The sequence below is a fragment of the Triticum urartu genome, chromosome 4A (assembly GCF_056163025.1).
Source record: "Triticum urartu cultivar PI428250 chromosome 4A, HENAU_Tu73, whole genome shotgun sequence".
Taxonomy (NCBI): Eukaryota; Viridiplantae; Streptophyta; class Magnoliopsida; order Poales; family Poaceae; genus Triticum; species Triticum urartu.
In genome coordinates, this window is record NC_141876.1 from 542,105,041 (window position 1) to 542,124,037 (window position 18,997).

The 18,997-nt window shown below is 46.7% G+C and overlaps 1 protein-coding gene and 1 pseudogene across 2 annotated transcripts; one reads left to right on the forward strand and one right to left on the reverse strand.

Moving 5' to 3' along the window:
• Nucleotides 1–484: 484 nt before the first annotated feature.
• On the forward strand, nt 485–7,878 carry LOC147976496 (chaperonin CPN60-1, mitochondrial-like). Of its 2 annotated transcripts, XM_087518831.1 has the most exons (16): nt 485–797; nt 1,527–2,536; nt 2,735–2,910; nt 3,000–3,095; nt 3,255–3,359; nt 3,447–3,530; nt 3,611–3,700; nt 5,799–5,873; nt 5,958–6,017; nt 6,368–6,445; nt 6,530–6,595; nt 6,661–6,766; nt 6,852–6,949; nt 7,021–7,126; nt 7,209–7,287; nt 7,461–7,878. In XM_087518831.1, coding segments are annotated over exons 1-16 (2,331 nt in total). In that variant the 5' UTR covers nt 485–795; the 3' UTR covers nt 7,561–7,878. The 2 variants fall into 2 exon arrangements, with proteins under 2 accessions (XP_087374957.1, XP_087374956.1); XM_087518830.1 differs by lacking the exons at nt 7,209–7,287; nt 7,461–7,878 and having other exon boundaries at nt 6,661–6,760; nt 6,847–6,949; nt 7,021–7,122.
• Nucleotides 7,876–18,997, reverse strand: part of LOC147976497 (ATPase 10, plasma membrane-type-like) — a 155,100-nt pseudogene continuing 143,978 nt past the window's right edge.

The window sequence follows — 18,997 nt, forward strand, 5'->3', positions numbered from 1 at the left end:
TAGCCAAGTGCGGAGAGGATCTCATCCGAGCTAGCCGCCATGATCCCTTCGGAGTGAGACACCGACGGACCTGGATGGCTCTTGGTGTATTGAGCCATGTTTTTTGTCCGCGGGGATCCAGACGGACGAGACAGTCGAAATGGATCGGCCGGTTGGAGTCCCTTATTACAACCAATATCAAAGTTTCTTTGGTTGCCGGAGAAAGTACACATTAGATTTGGTTGCTCCGCTGAGTGTTCATTGCTCCCTCACCTTGGCCCTCTTGGTAACTGGGTCAGCCAGCACTAGGCTGAGAGCCTTGGAGATACCGGCGCCGGCTCGCGGCGTCGCCCCTCTCGCTCTACTCTGGCAGAGGGCCGGGCCCTGGGACCAAAACACAAGACACGCGGCGCGGTTCACGGAACGGACCAAAACACAAGCGCGCACACGGCCGAAACGAAAAACCTCCACTTCGCTCCACCTCTCGCGCTCAGCCCGCACGCACGCCCCGCATTCCAAATGGACTGCAAGCCCTAGAGGTAGCTGTACGGAACGCGCTGCCGTCCCTCCGCCCCCGCTTCCCTCCCTCTTAGCTCGCCGGCGCGACGTGGCCTCCCCGTCTTCATCGCCGGTCGCACGCCTCCAGCCCTCGTAGCCTCGCAGCATCCCCGCGCCATCGTCGGGCACCTCGCGCCGCTCGCCGTCGCTCGCCGGCGCCGCCTCGCCGTCCCCGACGCCTTCCTCCGCTTCGGCCCCGTCGCCCCCTTCCTGCTCCTCTTCGCCCCCTTCGACGTCCCCGACAGGCACCCCGCCACAATGTAAGTGACGCCCGGTTCGAAGCTTTGGGGTTAGAGGGGGTTTGAACTTCAGGAAATTTGGGGAATCGGGCTGGGCGCGCTGTCAGATAGTCGAAGTTTAGGGCCTCGCTGTCCCCGTCTGCCGTCGGCCGTCGCCCTTCCCGTCCCCGTCGCGTCACCCTCGACCCCCGGGTTGAGGGTTTTTGGGTCGCGGCCTGCAGGGGTTTTGGAGGGAATTTTGGGAATTCAGACTGGGCCATCGCTGTCAGACTTCAGATATGTAGGTTCAGTTATATGCCTGTTATTGTATTTTTCTTCAATCATTAACGAATACTCTTCATTAACTGTGTTGGGAGCAGTATTATTAAATTTTGCATCAACAAATAAAATTCTGCTCTTTGGTTTGCTAGAAATGCAGTATATTCCTTTGCAAGTTGATTGATGCACATGAGGATAGTCGATGTCCTTGTACAGTATGAAAGTTGATTACAAAAGAAAATTAAGACAAACAGGTTTGACCTGGAGTATTTGGTTTCTCATACATAGAGTTGATGAACTGCAATAGATGAAAAGTAATATTTGTTTCTTCATCTTAAGATATCTATTGATGAACTGCAATAGATAAAACAGTATGTTGTTCTCGTGATTATTGATTGCCAGATGGCAGTTTCTATTTTGGATACATCTATTTCTGTGATTGATGTAAAAAGACCAGCTTGCCATAAATGCTGAACTTTTTGTCTGTTTCAGGGATGATAAGAGCGATGTCAACTTTGAGAAGATTGGCCGGTCCGTGGAGAAGTCATGGCATACTTTGCTATACAAGGACCGTAACATTGTGCCTGAAGCTGTGGACCAAGGCCCGGATCCAACCTGCGTATTCTGCAGTTTTACAAAAGAGGGTCAAATGGAGATCCATCGCATATTTGCGGACAAGGGCATTCCATGCGACATCTGTTTATTTCCCAAGTCGATGGTGGAAGATTATCTTGCTTTGGATGGAATTGATATGACATTGTTCTGTCAGAACAAGGACTCTCTGCACATGTCCTTGACAGCTAGCTATATCTTTCGAGAGTATGGTGTCGAAGCCACAAGCTCTGACTGGAAAGGCACTACTCGCCTTGCAATGAAAAGCTGCACCTATCTAGGCGACACGATTGCATTTGATCAGGTCGTGGAATTGCTTGATAAGGGCAAGCCGGTGCTTGCTATGATGATCATGGGTCCTGATTTTTGGATGCTTGGCGATGACGAAATTTACAAATGCAAACCTGTCTTCTTGTCAGGAGTGCTCCAAAAGCCGTTTGAGTACCACAGGGTACTCCTGACTGGACATGGAGAGACGGAAGTAACAAAGGAGAAGTTTGTTCCATTCCTCAACTCCCACAGCAACAAGTTTGGGCAGAACGGTGTTGGGCGTGCTTACTTCGAGGACCTAATGTGGTTTTTCACTTTGGAGGGCACCTACCCACCACTTCTTCGACATCAGCCGCCTAAAGTTAATGCACTCAACCGACCAAACCTCGACAAACTAAGGCGGCGGCCCGAGTGTGATAATCGACCAAACCTTGACATACGAAGGTGGCGGCCTGAATGTGATAACCGACGAAACCTCGATAAACCATGGAGGCGGCCTGAGTGTGATAATGGAGCAGTGAAACAAATGCAGGCACCTGGAAGAGCTGACGCTGCTTCCTCTTGGCGTCTTGACATGCCCCAGCAGATTACTAAGGTGACCAATGGTACTGCTTGGAATGGTATGACCTGTTACAAATTAAAAGCTTCTAGTTTACCGAGTTTTGATTGATTTCTGTGTAAATTAGATACCAGTTCTTTTTATTTCCTGCTGACACCACTTCGTTAGGAGTTAGTACTGTTCTTTACTGTGAGCTAGAAAATATATGCACCTTTTTGTCTCATTTAAGGGCCCTGGGCTGATCTTTGAACCTTTCCAGGTACAACCTGTCTCCGTGTTTTAACGAAGGAAATATTTGATCAAGGTTGCAAGCTTATGGCATCTGGAGTGAATGGAATTGATTTGAGAGATGGTATCTGCATGGCAGTTGATGATGTCGTGAGAAACTTGAAGAGCATGGCCCGAATGATAAACACTTTCCAGGAAATAGCACAGGTACCTCTTAATTTGCAACTAGTCACCTTCTGTACCTTTTCTTTTCTTCTGGAGACACACTACAATTTATCCATTGCCCTCTTTCGAAGGTGGGTACTATATCAGCTAATGGGGAGAAAGAACTTGGCGAGCTCATTGCAAAGGCTATTGTGATGGTTGATAAGGAGGAAGTTATCACCATTGTGGTAAGTCAAAGATTCAAATATTGTGCTTACGGTCATTACACAGTTTCTGCTCTATGTTGGCCTTGTATGCACTCAACTGGGCCCATATTATCAAACTCTTTCAGAGTATCTATTTATTCATCCTGTGTCTTTCTAAGTAGTTTGTGGAACATTTGATAGGATGGTAGCACTCGATGCAGCGAGCTTCAAGTTGTGAAATGCATAAAGCTTAAGAGAGGCTACTTCACTCGACACTTTATTACCAACCAAAAGAACAAAACATGTGTAAGTATTGTTTTTAGTTTCTTCTTAGTGTTCTGCTGTTTAAGTTTTAAATTCTTGGTTCTATATTTATGTTTTTTTTTGTTACAGGAACTAGATGATCCCTTAATCTTCATACATGATAAGATGGTATCCAATGTTCAAGCCATCAAAGTGTTGGAACTTGCTATCACGGTATTTTCATTGTCATCATGGATTGCCATGGTTTCCTCTAACTCTAATAAAACTAATGTTTTATATTTCTGCTTAAACAGGAAGGAAGGCCTCTGCTTATTCTTGCAGAAGATGTAGATGCTGAAGCAATAAAAACTATGCTCGTTGAAAAATATTTTAAAGGCATGAAGGTCAGTATTAAATCCACATCACACAGCACCTTATCCACGTAATTACCCACTGGAAAACATGTATATTTCGTAAACAACACCTTCCTCGCATTTGGACATTTCTTCTGGACATGCCCTCTTTCTTTGTATTTATGACATTCTGGTGCGAAAATTGGAAGCATTTGAAGGTTCAACTTTGTATGGAGTTGCCTCTTTGGTGATTGTCTTGCCTATAGAAAATAACTTTGCACCCCTGTTCCCATCTCCTTCCTGCTGAACGGTATGCTTCCACTGACTTGATGTATTGATCTGACCAGAGCTAGCTTCTTGAGTTGTTACTCTGCTCGGACAGCATGATGCACAAGTTCCTGTAGATTTTGACAAGGAACCACGTCTGCCCTTTCTTCTAGATCTTCATTGAGTCCATAACTAAATCTGGCCATGGTGTTAGTGGTGCATGCGGCAGCTTAACTTTGAACTTTGTTATTTTTCTTTTTTGCACATGGATGCTGGTCCGACGCTCTGTTCCGTTATCCTTTTTTATAGTGGAACCTGGTCCCATTTTGGGAATCGTATGGGAAAAAATCTGGCCACGGTCGCTTCCTCCGGCTCCTCTACTCCTGTTCTTATCATCAAGATTTCCATCTCTATAATATTTATCAACACTAGAAGTACCTTGATGCAATTGCTGCAGTCGAGTCTACAAGGTCCTAGTGAAGTGCTCCGGAACAAAGCACCTTCTCATGATGTTCTCTAGTTGCGTCCATGTTTGCGGGCGTCCTCCAGCACGGCTCAATTGGTTTCACCAAATTATAGTATAACAGGTGAACTCAATTGATGCAGTTCGCACCTTTTTCTCCTCTGTCTAGCGGTGGCTATCAAAGATTTGGTCCACGCGTATCTCCCACTCCTTATAGTCATGGGGCTCAGCTTTTCCATTGGATGATGGTATGGTAGGTTTGAGTTTACCAATACCAGCATCGTCATGGTCACGATGAGTACGCCCATGAACTCCTCTCATGGCATAGCCTCCATTTGCAGCACCTCCGCAGTCATGATGGGCACGTCTTGGCGGTTGCTGGTAGAAGCTCTCAGCACCGTCGGATGGCTCTCCTCCATTATCTCCAGGGCCCTCCTCCAACTGGTGACCCTGCTGTCCAGGGAGTTGTCGATGCCCACCCCTTGCAGCAACTCCACCTCGTGACCATGACGTCGGTGTCAATTGAAGAACAGCATTGGTTAGGGAGTTGAGTTCTCTACCAAGTTTAGTCTGCAAAGCTGTTATGCGCTTCTCCACTTGGTTCAGCACATACTCCAACCCTTGAACAAAGGTTGCAGACAAGCTTGGATCATAAACAGGCAGTGGCACCTCCTCCTCCTTCAGATGTTCAACAGGAACACCGCTGGACCTCCTGGACCCATGGCAGCTTCCCAGAGAATCAAATCAGCAAAGGGGAGAAATAGTACCGTGATCAACCTTGAGCACTGATTACCAAATGATGCGCGATTATATGGAGATTTTTCATGGTAATAGCAAATATACAAGCATGAACTCAAGAACAACAGCAAAAAGTAGTTAGCTAAAATAGTAGCAATATAGTGATACGATAGCCAGTTTGGGTTATAAGGACACAACGTCACAACCCTAAACCATAAAACTTGTGAACCTAAGAGGAACCACAAGTAAGAACCTCAAGGATTCTAAATGGATTGAAGAATAGGCTCTTCAAGCCACCTACAAGAGCTAATACTTTCCTGATTTAGTGCTCAGCAGAATAACACCCAGTCTTGGGTTTTATAAACAAAACATCCAAACTCAAAACCCCCCTCCCTACATATGAGGGTGCCCCTCTATTTATAGGACCCACAAACTTGTACTACAGGCCTACTAAGGTGTGGAAGCTAGTTGGCAATAGTGGCTAGTGCATGAACCTGACTAAAAGCTACTTTTACAGCAGTAAATTTTTTGGAAATGACTTCCTCAAGCTGCAGCTGTTAAGTCATTTTTATTTGTTAGGCATTTATCTCAGTAAAAAATCAGGAGTTACCGCACTGGCACAGGTCTGGTCATATCTAACCGTGTACATAATTTCTTAATTTCACTGGATACAAAATTTAGGTCTGCGCGGTCAAAGTTCCTGGTCATGGAGAGAACATGGAACTCAATTTACTTGCTATCGTTACAGGCGGGCAAGTATGTCAACACCCAATACCTTTTTTATTTATTCTATTTCCAAATTATCAGATTATATTAAATTTTGCACCTTGCTGGGATCAGATCTTTACTGAAGAAAATGGAATGAACCTTTTGCCTCACACACTTGGCACTTGTAAGAAGGTAAGTCGTTTTTACTGGTGGTGAACTGTATGTTTTGGTTTGGATCTTAGCAATCAAACCATCCAATAGCACAACAAAGAACCTTATTGGAAAGTATAAACTTGTGAAATTAAAATTTTCCATCCTAGTTTCTTGTGAAGAAGGTTTAATTTTGTTGGCACTGAATATTATACTTTTGTAGACTAGCAGGGATAGTGCCATTCAAATTACATGAGGAACGTTCTTTGTACACATAGAAGGGACACTGTTAATTTGATTCTTGTATAGGAGATTGTATATCTGCATTATGTTCAAGGTTGATAAGAGCTGTTTATGTGGTTAAATCAAAGTGATGAAATGTGTGTCTGTAGGTCATAGTATCTGAGGATGACTGCACAATCTTTGGTGGAGCCGCTGATGATAATACTATCGAGAACAGAACTAAGCAGGTTCAATCTTGTTTTTGTCAATTTAAAGTTTCGATGAAACATTTTATGTTACATAATCATCTCTGTGAAATTCATTTTTAACAGCTGAGATCTGCAACTGAGAAAAGCACGGGATTGGCAGAAATGTATTGTTGTGCTATTACTATGAAGGTAAAACTTATTATCATTTTGAATACGTAAACATGATCAGTATTTTGATAGGATATTTCATTTAGATTGGTGGAATGGATGAACTGGAGATTGGTGAGAAGAAAGACCGAGTGACACATGCGCTAAATGCCACGAGAGCTGCAGTTGAGGAGGGCATTGTACCAGGTACCATACTGAAACTCTGCCGTCGAGTGTTTGTGTTATTAAATATCAGGAAATCATGGCTGAAAGTGTGTTCTGTATGTACATAGGTGGTGTGTTGCCCTGGTTTATGCGGCAAAAGACCTGGATAAGCTGGACACTGTAAATGTTGGCCAAAAGAGCGGTGTTCAGATTATTCAAAATGTCTTGAAGGTATGGATTTCTTTACTTTTCAATTAACTCCTCACATTTTTGCATCGTTACATGGATAGAGTATTCTGCAGATACCATTTCACACCAATGCTTCAAGTGCTGGTCGTGATGGTGATGACATTCTTAGCAAGATCTTAGAGCAGAACAATACTGGCCTGGCATATGATGCTGCCAAAGGTAGGGCGCCAAGTTTATTCCTTGTCTGATTTATTGGGAGTTAGAAACGTGGAAATCATATCTAAACTGATCTCCCTACCAGGTGAATATGCCGATATGCTGGAGGCCGGTTCCATTGAGCCATTTAAAGCGATCAGAACAGCCCTGATGGATGTCCAACGGTAAATTAAAAATAGTTTTGTTTAACACTGTCAATGGCTAATGATGGTATAGTCACACATCCACATGACAAACACTAGTGAAACTGCTTTAGGTCAATACTCCTGTTAGATCGATATGCAACAATACCTTTTCTTTCTTTGTGTGAGCTATGACACTTTTTTTAAAATTGCAGAGAGTCATGTCAAATGTTAACTGACACAGGCGGCCACTTGAGCCCGAAGGAAAGAACGCAGAACAAGCAATTTGCGGTGCCAGGAGCAGGACGTTTTTAACCTGCTTTAACTCTGATTACTAAGTTTACATTTAGGTTTGAACATCTTATAATTTGGAACGGAGGGGGCACTTATTTGCACTATCGATCCGTGTCACTCTGTTTCATGCCTCGAATATTTGTTTGAGACAACTGTTACAGCCTACCAGGACTATGTTGCCTTTACTTGCAAGAATGCTCAACTTTGCTTCATGCTTAGTGGAGCTGGTTTACTTATTTGCAACCTTGCTGTAGAGCCAGATGACGCTAGCCAAGAGCCACCCGCTGACCGTCTATCACCAGTATCGATATCGCCATGATCATCCCTGATCACAGCTCAATCGATAATGGTGATAGACGGTTTGAAACACAGAAATGGTACATTACGGTCGTTCAATATGGCTATGATGAGAGCCATGGATGGAGGGAAGTAGTACTCCCATATCCATGCCAGAGGAACAAACCCAACCTGCAACCATACAGCAGACACAGATTAGTGCAAATTCTATCACCAGATTATATTACGTATCCCATAATACATCGTTGATATGCTGCATTCTTACCACCATGATGCACACATCATTAATCTGTATCGACGAGGTAGAAACTACCACAAGTAACTGAACTGAATTTTTGCAGTGTTGTCATGGCATCGTGGAGCCAAACTCACCGTGTAGTTTCTCATGCGCTGGAACATGGCGCGGCTGGTGAGGACGGCGCAGACGATGACGCCGAGGCCGGGCTACGTGAACACGATGTCGTAGGCGGCCCTGGCGGCGTCCGTCGCTTCCGACACCGCGATGCCGATGTCGGCCTTCTTCAACGCCGTCGTCCGTCATCCCGCACACGTGGCCCTTGGCCTGAAGGAGCCGCACGATCTCGTGCCTGTGCTTCGGGAACACGCGCGCGAACCGGTCCGCGTTCTCCGACTAGCTCCTCCACCGACCACCGGCACCGCCGCCGCCCCGTCGCTGTCGCTGCCGCTGCCGCGGCGGCCGAACAGCGCCGCCGACGGGTGCATGTCGGTCCCTATCCCGAGGTGCCTTGCCGGCCGGTCTCCCTGGCGATCGCCAGGTGGTTGCCGGTGATCATCTTCAGGCACACGCCGAGATCCAGGGCCTTGCGGATGGTGTCGGCGCTATCATTCGTGCTGCGGCGAGTCGAACAGCGGCAGCACTGCACGCCGCAGAAGACCCATGGCCTGCCATCGCCGTGCCTCGATTTCTCATGGACCTCCTGACCTCAGGCATCAAGGCAATCTGCTTCAGAATTCAGAATGCAGTGTACATCCACCAGTCTTCAGAATTCAGAATGTATGCTACTAGCATTACCTTCGGTCTTCATCTTTCCCGGCGGTTCCGCGCTGCTCTGGTGGCTTCGCAGGGAGGCGGATCAGGAGGGATGTGGCCATGGTTGACTGGTCGGCAGCGCCTCCGGTCAGATCTGCTCTGGCCGGTGCCGTTGGCGGTGGTGGCCATCTCCTTCGTCAGGGGTGGTTGGCCTTAGGCTGAATGGTCAGATCTCGAGATCCGCCGTCTAGTTCCGCGCTGTGAGTCGGGAAGACATAGTTGCCGATAAAAACCAAGCCGATGGCAGGAGATGCCGGCGTTCTGCATTGTTACCTTGATGAAGGCATCGTCGCGTAACTACTGTCGACCCACTCGTGCTGCTTTAGGGGAAACCCTAGGATCTGGATCGGACGATGGCGGTACTGTGGTGTCGTTTTCTCTCTTGGGAGCATCATTTATGGAGAAGAGCTGAAGACAGAGGTAGGAGGTGGAGCACCCTTAAAAATAACAAATTCTTCAGTTTGTTCGATATCATAATAACTATAAACACCATTTTCATAAATAGATAAGATTTCATTATCATTAAACTCACATAGGTAGGGAAGGTGTTTTTTAGGGTTCTTAGAGCGACAAGTAAAATCACAAAGTTCACAAAGATTCCAAGCATAACATAGCAAACAATTTATCTGATTCCATAAGAGTCTTCCTTTTTCAGACAAACGATGACGCATAAAATGAGCATGCTCATTTAAAGATTTTCCCTCAACTAAACTAGTTGGGGTTTCAGCATAAGCACATATGGATCAAAGATAATCTAAGTAGAAAACTATAAGTGGATCCATAAACCTTTTTGTTTCTGATTTTTTAATAAACACACAATTATACCAAGCAAACAAGCCAAGTAAGACATGAAGGCAAACGAAAGAAATGCGAATAAGAAGACACATATTTTTGTATTTTCTGAAAAAGTTTTAAAAGTGGGGGAGAGGAAAACAAGAGGCAAATGGCAAATAATGTAATGTAAGAGATGCGCGTTTATGATGTGTACTTGGTAGGCTTGATGCAGAACCTCCCCGACAACGACGCCAGAAATTCTTCCTGCTACTTCTTGAGATTGCGTTGGTTTTTCCCTTTAAGAGGAAACAGTGATGCAGCAAAGTAGAGATAAGTATTTCCCTCAGTTTTGAGAACCAGGGTATCAATCCAGTAGGAGATACATGCAAGTCTCCAATCTATGCACCTGCACAAACAATCAAACACTTGCACCCGACGCGATAAAGGTGTTGTCAATCCCTTCATGGTCACTTGCAAAGGTAAGATCTGATAGAGACAGATATAAAAGATTACTAAAACGTAAAACGAAGTAAAAATAAATAAATTGCAGTGAGATATTTTTGGTTTTTTTGGTTTATAGGTCTAAAAATATATGATGGAAAATAGACACGGAGGGCATAGGTTTCACCAGAGGCTTCTCTCTTGAAGGAAAATAATATGATGGGTGAACAAATTATTGTCGAGCAATTGATAGAAAAGCGCAAAGTTATGACGATATCCAAGGCAATGATTATGAATATAGACATCACGTCTGTGTCAACTAGACCGACTCTTGTTCTGCATCTACTACTATTACTTCACACATTGACCACTATCCAGCATGCATATAAAGTACTCCCTCCGTTTTTATTTAGTTCGCATATTAGCTTTGGTCAAAGTCAAGCTTTATTAACTTTGACCAAGTTTATAAACAAAAATATTAATATTTACAATAATAAATTAATATCATTAGATTTATTATTCAATGTACTTTCACATCATATAGATTTGTTATAGTAAATGCTTATATTTTTTTATATAAACTTGGTCAAACTTTACGAAGTTTGACTTCAGTCAACTCTAATATGCGGAGTAAATAAAAACGGAGAGAGTATTAAGTTCAAAAGAACAGAGTAACGCCTTAAGCAAGATGACATGATGTAGAGGGATAAACTCAAGCAATATGATGAAAACCCCATCTTTTTACCCTTGATGGCAACAACACAATACGTGTCTCGCTACCCCTACTTTGTCACTGGGTGAGATCACCACAAGATTGAACCCAAAACCAAGCACCTCTTCCATTGCAAGAAGAACCAATCTAGTTGGTCAAACCAAACCGATAATTCAAAGAGAAATACAAAGATATCAAATCATGCATATAAGAATTCAGAGAAGATTCAAATAATATTCATAGATAAATTGTTCATAAATCCACAATTCATCGGATCTCGATAAACACACCGCAAAAGAATATTACATCAAGGAGAACATAGTATTGAGGATCAAAGAGAAAGAAGAAGCCATCTAGCTACTAGCTATATATGGACCCGTAGGTCTGTGGTAAACTACTCACGCTTCATCGGAAGGGCAATAGAGTTGATGTAGAAGCCCTCCGTGATCGAATCCCCCTCCGACAGGGTGCCGAAAAAGGTCCCTAGATGGGATATCATGGGTACCGAAGGTTACGACGGTGAAAAAGTATTTTGGTGGATGCTTCTGGTTGTTTGGGCATATTTGGGAATTTATAGGCCAAGAATTAGGGTTGGAGGAGCTCCGAGGGGCCCACCATCCCTCAGGGCACGCCCCCCCTGAGGCACGCCCCTGAGGCTTGTGGCCTCCTTGGGACTCCTCTGACTTCATCTCCAAGTCCTACGTGTGTCTTCTTGTCCAAAAAAAATAATCATGACAGTTTTATTCCATTTGGACTCCATTTGATATTCCTTTTCTGTAAAACTCAAAAACAAGGAAAAAAACAAAAATTGGCACCGAGCTCTGGGTTAATAAGTTAGTCCCAAAAATAATATAAAATAGCATATTAATGCATATAAAACATCCAAAACAGATAATATAATAGCTTGGAACAATAAAAAATTATAGATACGTTGGAGACGAATCAGACGTCATCGAGTTGAACGTGTGCTGAACGCGGAGGTGCCATACGTTCAGTACTTGATCGAGACAAATTGTTAAGGTGTACGACTACATCAACCGCGTTGATAAACGCTTCCGCTTAGCGATCTACAAAGGTATGTAGATGCTCTCCCTCTCTCGTAGCTATACATCTACATGGATAGATCTTACGTGTGCGTAGATTTTTTTTGTTTTCCATGCAATGTTCCCCAACACGGTGGCCCCATTGGGCGCCTTGGTGGCGTCGACGGATGGACGGACTGGCAAGGATGATGCAGATTTCTCTTCTGAAGATGGGTCAGCGGTTCGATGATGATGGCGGCGTCTAAAACGTGTGCATGTGGTGTATAAGTCTGCTGCACCGGCTGTGGGTTCCGATACATTATGTGGATGGATCAGCGACGACACCAGTTTTAGATATGAGGAGTGAGAGCACTCCACATTATCGTGTTTTGTAGGTGTGAGTGGTGGCCTCGGGTGGCTTGATGAATGTTCTTGTTAACCTATGTTGAATAATAAATAAAGATGACCCTATGCATCGATTGCTGTAGAGGCGGGTCTTAATCTTCTTTTCCAAAAAATGTTACTAGGATTTTTTTGACGTGAAAAATGTTACTAGGATTACCTGGTAAGCAACTGCTATAGTGAACGGAGGCCCCTCTCGGCGAAGCTGTCCAGGACCCATTGTGCCTTCTTGGCGATATTGTTGTTGTTCTAGCACAGGTTTGAGGATTTGTAAGACGACCACCATCAGATCAGATGTTTTGAGTTAGTATGACTTGTCACTGTAAATTATTAAGTCCCATTTCGCAAAAGTATATATATTATTAAGTTCCATGTTGTTAGATTACAATCGGCAGCACTGATGATATACAGTAATGAACTTCTTCAGTAAATGAGAGGGAGAACCTCCTTAGGAGCACCTTTGCTGACTCGGAACCAATTGCCGCCAAAATCAATGTATGCAATGGCCATCGTCTTGTCGACTGGATTGAACGGGACAAAGTGAACTTCAATGATGTTTGCACGTGCCTAAGAAAGAACAGGTAACATTTGTGATTTTTTTGTAAGATCCAAAATGATGTTGGCTTTTCATGTTGATCATAGTAGGAAGCAATGGGGAAAAGAATACATGGTGGTGATCCTAAGATCAGTAAGGAAAAAACAAGAGGCCAGGAAAAAAACATAAAAAGGGGGGAACTTGTTCTAAATCTCAGCCCATCAGCCGATCCTCTCTAGCGGCATTGCGAACGGGTGCAATAGACAAGTTGCACCAGCCTGAACACCAAAGGTCAATGCCCTGTCGTATCGCCTGCAGAACCTCTTGGACAGAGGCCTCCTTGTTTCTGAAAGAGCACTGATTCTGCTCCATCCAAACCTCCCACAAGGCCAGCACTGTGACAGACTTGATGCCCTTTCTGTGCTCTGGTTTGGTGTTCTCCACAATCCTCAGGACCTGATCAACGGCTCCATGGGCGGCGCTGTCATCATTTGGCTTCAGAGCCTCACAGCCCGCCCAAGTGGACAAAGTGCTCCAGATTCTCCTTGTCAACGGGCATGACAAGAAGATGTGGTCAGCGGTCTCGAGGTTTCTGCAGCAAAACTGGCAGAAATAGGATTTTGCCCATCCTTGACGATGAAGCCTATCATTGCTGCATAGCCTATTAAGTAGCATTAGCCAGTAGAAGATCTTCAACTTCCCCGACGCCCAGATCCTCCAGATAAGCTGCCTCAAACTGGTGGTGTAGTTCGCCTGGAACTACGATGTGTATGCAGCGGAAGCGGAGTAGCAGCCGCTGGCTTCTAGGTTCCACCTAATCTCGTCATGTGTGTCCAGGCTGAGGCTGATTGCCGCTGAGCGTATGAGCCTCGCCATTGCCACACAGTCTCGGACGAGCTGGTCCGTTTTCCCGTGCGCCAGGTCCATGATCCAGGTGTCTCCCTGCAGGGCAGCAGCAACTGTTCTGTTCTCTATTTTAGAGTGTTTGTACAACATCAGAAACAACACCTTCAGGGTACCTGCTCCCAGCCAAGAGCAGGTCCAGAACCTTGCAGTTCGGCCATTCCCAAGTGTCACTGGTGTCACTGTGCTGAAGAAGGTTTTTTCAGTCTCTGAGCATGGGACCTCCATGCCCACCGATGGCCTGTCCGGGTGTTTCCATGCCAGCCACATCCATCTTTGCCGGAGTGCACGGCCAAACCGTTCGAGGTCCAATATGTCGAGCCCTCCCTTGTCGAGAGGGGAGCACACCTTAGTCCAGCTTACTTTACACTTTCCACCAGTAAGCTCTTCTTCCTGTGCTCAAAGGAAACGCCACCTTACTTTGTCGATTTCTTTGAAAAATTTCTTTGGCATACGAAGCACATTCATGGCAAAAGGTTGGGATGGCACTTAGTACAGCTCTGACCAATATCCATCACCCTGCTATACTCAATAGTTTGCCCTTCCAACCGGCTAACCTCGCCCTGATGCGATCTAACACAAATTGAAGGTGCACCAGCCTAGTTCTAGTCAGTGTGAGTGGCAAGCCTAGATATTTGAGTGGAAAGGCAGTGATTTGGCCCCCAAACTATGCAGGCCCTGCTGAATGTTGATGTATCACAACGAATTGGAGTTGCCATTGATTTCTGCCAGTTGATCTTCAGCCCTGTCGCCTCTCCAAACAGGTTCAGAATTATAAGAAATGCTTCCATCTCTTCTTTGTCTGAGTTCATGAAGATGATTGTGTCATCTGCATAAAGACTGACCTACAACTTGAGCTCTCTCCTAGGTAGGGGTTGAATCATTTGCTGCTGGACTGCTTCATCAATCAGCCGCTGCAACGGATCAATTGCAATGATTAACAGGAGAGGAGATAACGGGTCCCCCTGTCGAAGACCTTTTTGGTGCTTTATCTTGCTCCTTGGGGCGTCATTGAGTAGGAATTCAAAACTACAAGACGACGGCAACCAGGCGATCCAGTCCTGCCATATGGCACTGAATCCCAGCTCCTCCAGTAGCTCCAATAGGTAGTCCTTGTGATCCATTATTAATGTGCAGGCTCAAATCAGGTGAGATGATTCAGAAATCTCTTTGGGATCAGAAAGCATATTTATGATGGCCATATCAATTGCATCTTGATTATCATCGCTTGATGCTCTTGCAGTCAACAAGATAATCATGTCCTTATCCATTCATCTGCTAAAAACTTGAAATTACCAAAAGGAAGCTTGCACGCAGTGTTACACTGCTAATAAATCTCAGAATTCTCAGGATATTCCACTACAAAAAAAGACACATCCGTGACATTTTGGGCCGAACGAATTTTTTCTGTCATACTTATGACACTTCTATGACAATTGTGACAAAACACGGTATCATCATAGATGTGGTGGGGTCCTACTTCTATGACAAAAAATTATGATAGAAAATGGGATTTTCATCCTGGGCGGGCCGGAGACGCAGTTGCATGACATTCTTTGGGCCGTCCATGATGGAAAAAACCGTGGTAGAAGCGAGGGCGAGGAAAATATCGGGGTGTTCCAGGTTACGGTGGGTGGTCGGGGCCGAGTGATGCGCGTTTCTCTCATACACGCACGCGCGTGGGTGCAAGGCATTGGGCTCTAACTGAAACCGAGCGATTGCACTGCAGGCTACGCGTTACTGAACCCGAGCGATCGATCAATGGCTGTTAACTGAACCCGATCGAGCGATTCCTTCGCTACTACTGCTAACTGAAGCCGATCGATGCTGCCTCTGGATGAACAGTGAGCGTTGTTGGGGGGGTTTGGATGAACACTTCCCGGTGTGGGTGGATGAACAGGACCCCGTGGTGTTGCCTCTTGATGAACACTGAGCGTTGCTGGGGGGGTGGGTGGATGAATAGTTCCCAGTAGGGTGGATGAACAGGACCCCGTAGAGCCTGTAGATGAGCAATCGCAGGTGGAGGCTGGAGGAGGTCGACGATGGATGAACAGTAGCCCGTGGAGGCTGGAGGGGGTCGACGGTGGAGATGAACAGTATCCCGTGGAGTCCCGTTTTGCGGTACGCCACACCCCTCCCAATGAACAGAACCCCCGTTTCGACCGTAGCGCTCCAACACAAGTCCGTTTCCTCCATTTTGCGGTACGCCACACCCTTCCCGATCAACAGGACCCCGTTCCGACCGTAGGAGGTCCGTTTCCTCCGTTTTGCGGTACGCCAGACTCCTCCCGATGAACAGGATCCCGTTTCGAACGTGGCCGGTCGAACACAAGGTCGTTTCCTCCGTTCTGCGGTACGCCGGGCCTCGTTTCCATCGGCTATTACGTCCAAGCCGGTTGGCTCCCACGTGTTCCGTTGCCTCCCGATGAACATGACGCATTCCGTTGCCTCCCCATGAACATGACGGCGACGCAGTTTCTCCGTTCTGACCCAGCCATGTACACGAGCCCTGGCCGTACGTATGCGCGAGTAGGCGTTCGAGACCCCGCCCGTATGTACGTACGTGGCCGTATTTTCTTTCTTGCACACTGGCCGATGTACGTACGTGTACATGCTACATGCGCGCCTCAACTACGACACGTGCACGCTCTACATCGACCAGTATGTACGTACACGTTCGCGACTAGAATGACAACGCTACGTACGCTTCGACCAGGTGGGTCCCGACTGTCAGGCACTTCCTTGCATGCGAAGATATAGCTGGTGGGTCCCAGCAGTCAGGGGGGCGAATCGTTTTTTTGTCCGGAAGAACTTCCTTGCGTGCGAAGATGTAGCTGGTGGGTCCCAGCAGTTAGGGGGGAAACATTTTTTTGTGAAATACGGTGGCCCGTCCGGTGGGTCTCTGCTATCAGGTACAGGAATAATTATTTTGCGCGTAACAAGGAGGCACTTCCTTGCGGCTGCCGTGAACCCAGCTGTCAGCCTCTCCACGTACAGTACTCTTCCGATGGAAGTCGGTCGTTGACCACATTAACCACGCCGCGCCGAGAGCACCAAGGCGGTGGACGACGACGAGGCCTAGGAAGGGGATGACGCGAGCCAGGGAAGACGTGGCAGTGGATGCCCACGCGTAGAGGAGTATGAGGGTTCACTGGTTCACTGCGGTGTAAGGCTACCGTCGCCGCAGAATAACAGGGGGTGTGGGTGAGTAGAGGGATGGCCTGGCCAGCGGTGGGAGTAGTAGGGGGCGGTGAGGCCTCCGCCGCATCGTAGCTGGCCACAGGAGGCAGGAGCACGAGGCACGACCGGCGCTGGTTTGGGCGGCTGGAGCAAGAAGACCAAAGGTTGAAGAAGCACTATGGCCGTTGGATGGACATCGTACGGTCACTGGAGCTAGAATCGTGCATATTGACTAAGTTGACAAAGCTCTCCGTCCCCGTCAACTTAGTAGGCCCACAAGTCAGCCACCCACTATACTGGGTCCCAGCTAGCAGGGGGAGTATTCATTTTTTTGTGCGTAATAAGGAGGCACTTCCTTGCGTGCGAAGATATAGCTGGTGGGTCCGAGCTGTCAGCGGCGGTAACATTTTTTTCGCGAAATACAGAGGCCCTTCCGGTGGGTCCCAGATGTTAGGTGGAGGAATCATTATTTTGCATGTAATAAGGAGGCATTTCCTTGCGTGCGGCCGTGGACCCAGCTGTCAGCCTCTCCACGTACAGTCCACTTCAGATGCATGTCGGTCGTTGACCACGTTAACCAGGCCACGCCGAGAGCACCAGGGCGGTGGACGACAGCGAGGCCTAGGAAGGGAACGACACGGAGGCAGGGAAGACTCGGCAGTTGTTTCCCACGCGGAGGGGAGTACAACTGTACGAGGGTTTACTGGTTCGTCTGCTGTCGCCGGAGAATAACAACGGGTGTGGGTGAGTAGAGGGATGGCTAGGCCAGCGATGGGCGTACGGTGGGGCGGTGAGGCCTGCACGGCAGCAAAGCCGGCCGCGAAGGGAGGGAGCACGCAGTTCCGCCGGCGCTTGTTTGAGCGGTTGGAGCAGGAAGAGCAGAGATTGAAGAAGCACGATGGCCGTTGGATGAAAATCCAACAGTCACTGCTTGTGCGTCAACCTTCTTTTTTTAGGAAAGCCTCAAATATGTGGAAAACAACATACAAGCCATCTGCCATTATTTCTAATAATTTATAGCCCATTTGCTAATTCTTAAGGTTTTTTTGGAGCCCATATTCTTTTTGTTAGCATTACAGCCCATATTGTGGCCACGGTTAAAAAATTATACGAAAGTTTGCATATTTTGGTGCGGTCCGAACTGTTTTTAATCCCAAAATTTCGAGTCACATTCAAACTGATTTTAAAAATAAATGTATATCAATATAAAATCCAACAAATTGTCCATGCATAAAAATCAATGTAATTTAAAATCTCGAAATGAAAAAAAAGAAATTTGAAACTAATTGCCGGTTTGATCTGATTTAAAAATGTACAACCCATTTCTCATTACTGATAGGCCATTTTTTCGGCCAGCCGAATGAAGCTCTCCTCGTTTTGAAAGATTTGGAGCCCAACAGGCCTGACAAAGCGACTTACTTGGCAAATCACAAAAAAACTGGGCTGTGGCCGTGGACCCAGCCGCGGTCGTGGACCCAACTGTCAGCCTGTCCACATACAGTATTCTTCCGATGGAAGTCGGTCGTTGACCACATTGACCATGCCGCGCCGAGAGCACCAAGGCGGTGGATGACGGTGAGGCCTAGGAAGGGGATGACGCGGAGCCGGGGAAGACACGGCAGTGGATGCCCACGCGGAGAGGAGTATGAGGGTTCACTGGTTCGGCTGCGGTGTGAGGCTGCCGTCGCCGCAGAATAACAATGGGTGTGGGTGAGTGGAGGGATGGCCTGGTCAGTGGTGGGAGTAGTATGGAGACGGTGAGGCCTCCGCGGCAGCACAGCCGGCCACGGGAGGCAGGAGCAGGCGACACGACCGGCGCTGCTTTGGGCGGCTGGAGCAAGAAGACCAAAGGTGGAAGAAGCACTATGGCCATTGGATGGACATCGGACGGTCACTGGAGCTAGAATCGTTCATATTGACTAAGTTGACAGAGCCCTCTGTCCCCGTCAACTTAGTAGGCTCACAAGTCAGCCACCCACTATGGTGGGTCCCAGCTAGCAGGGGGTATTCATTTTTTGTGTGTCATAAGGACGCACTTCCTTGCATGCGAAGATATAGCTGGTGGGTCCGACCTGTCAGCGGGAGGAACTTTTTTTTTTGCAAAATACAGAAGCCCTTCTTGTGGGTCCTAGCTGACAGGT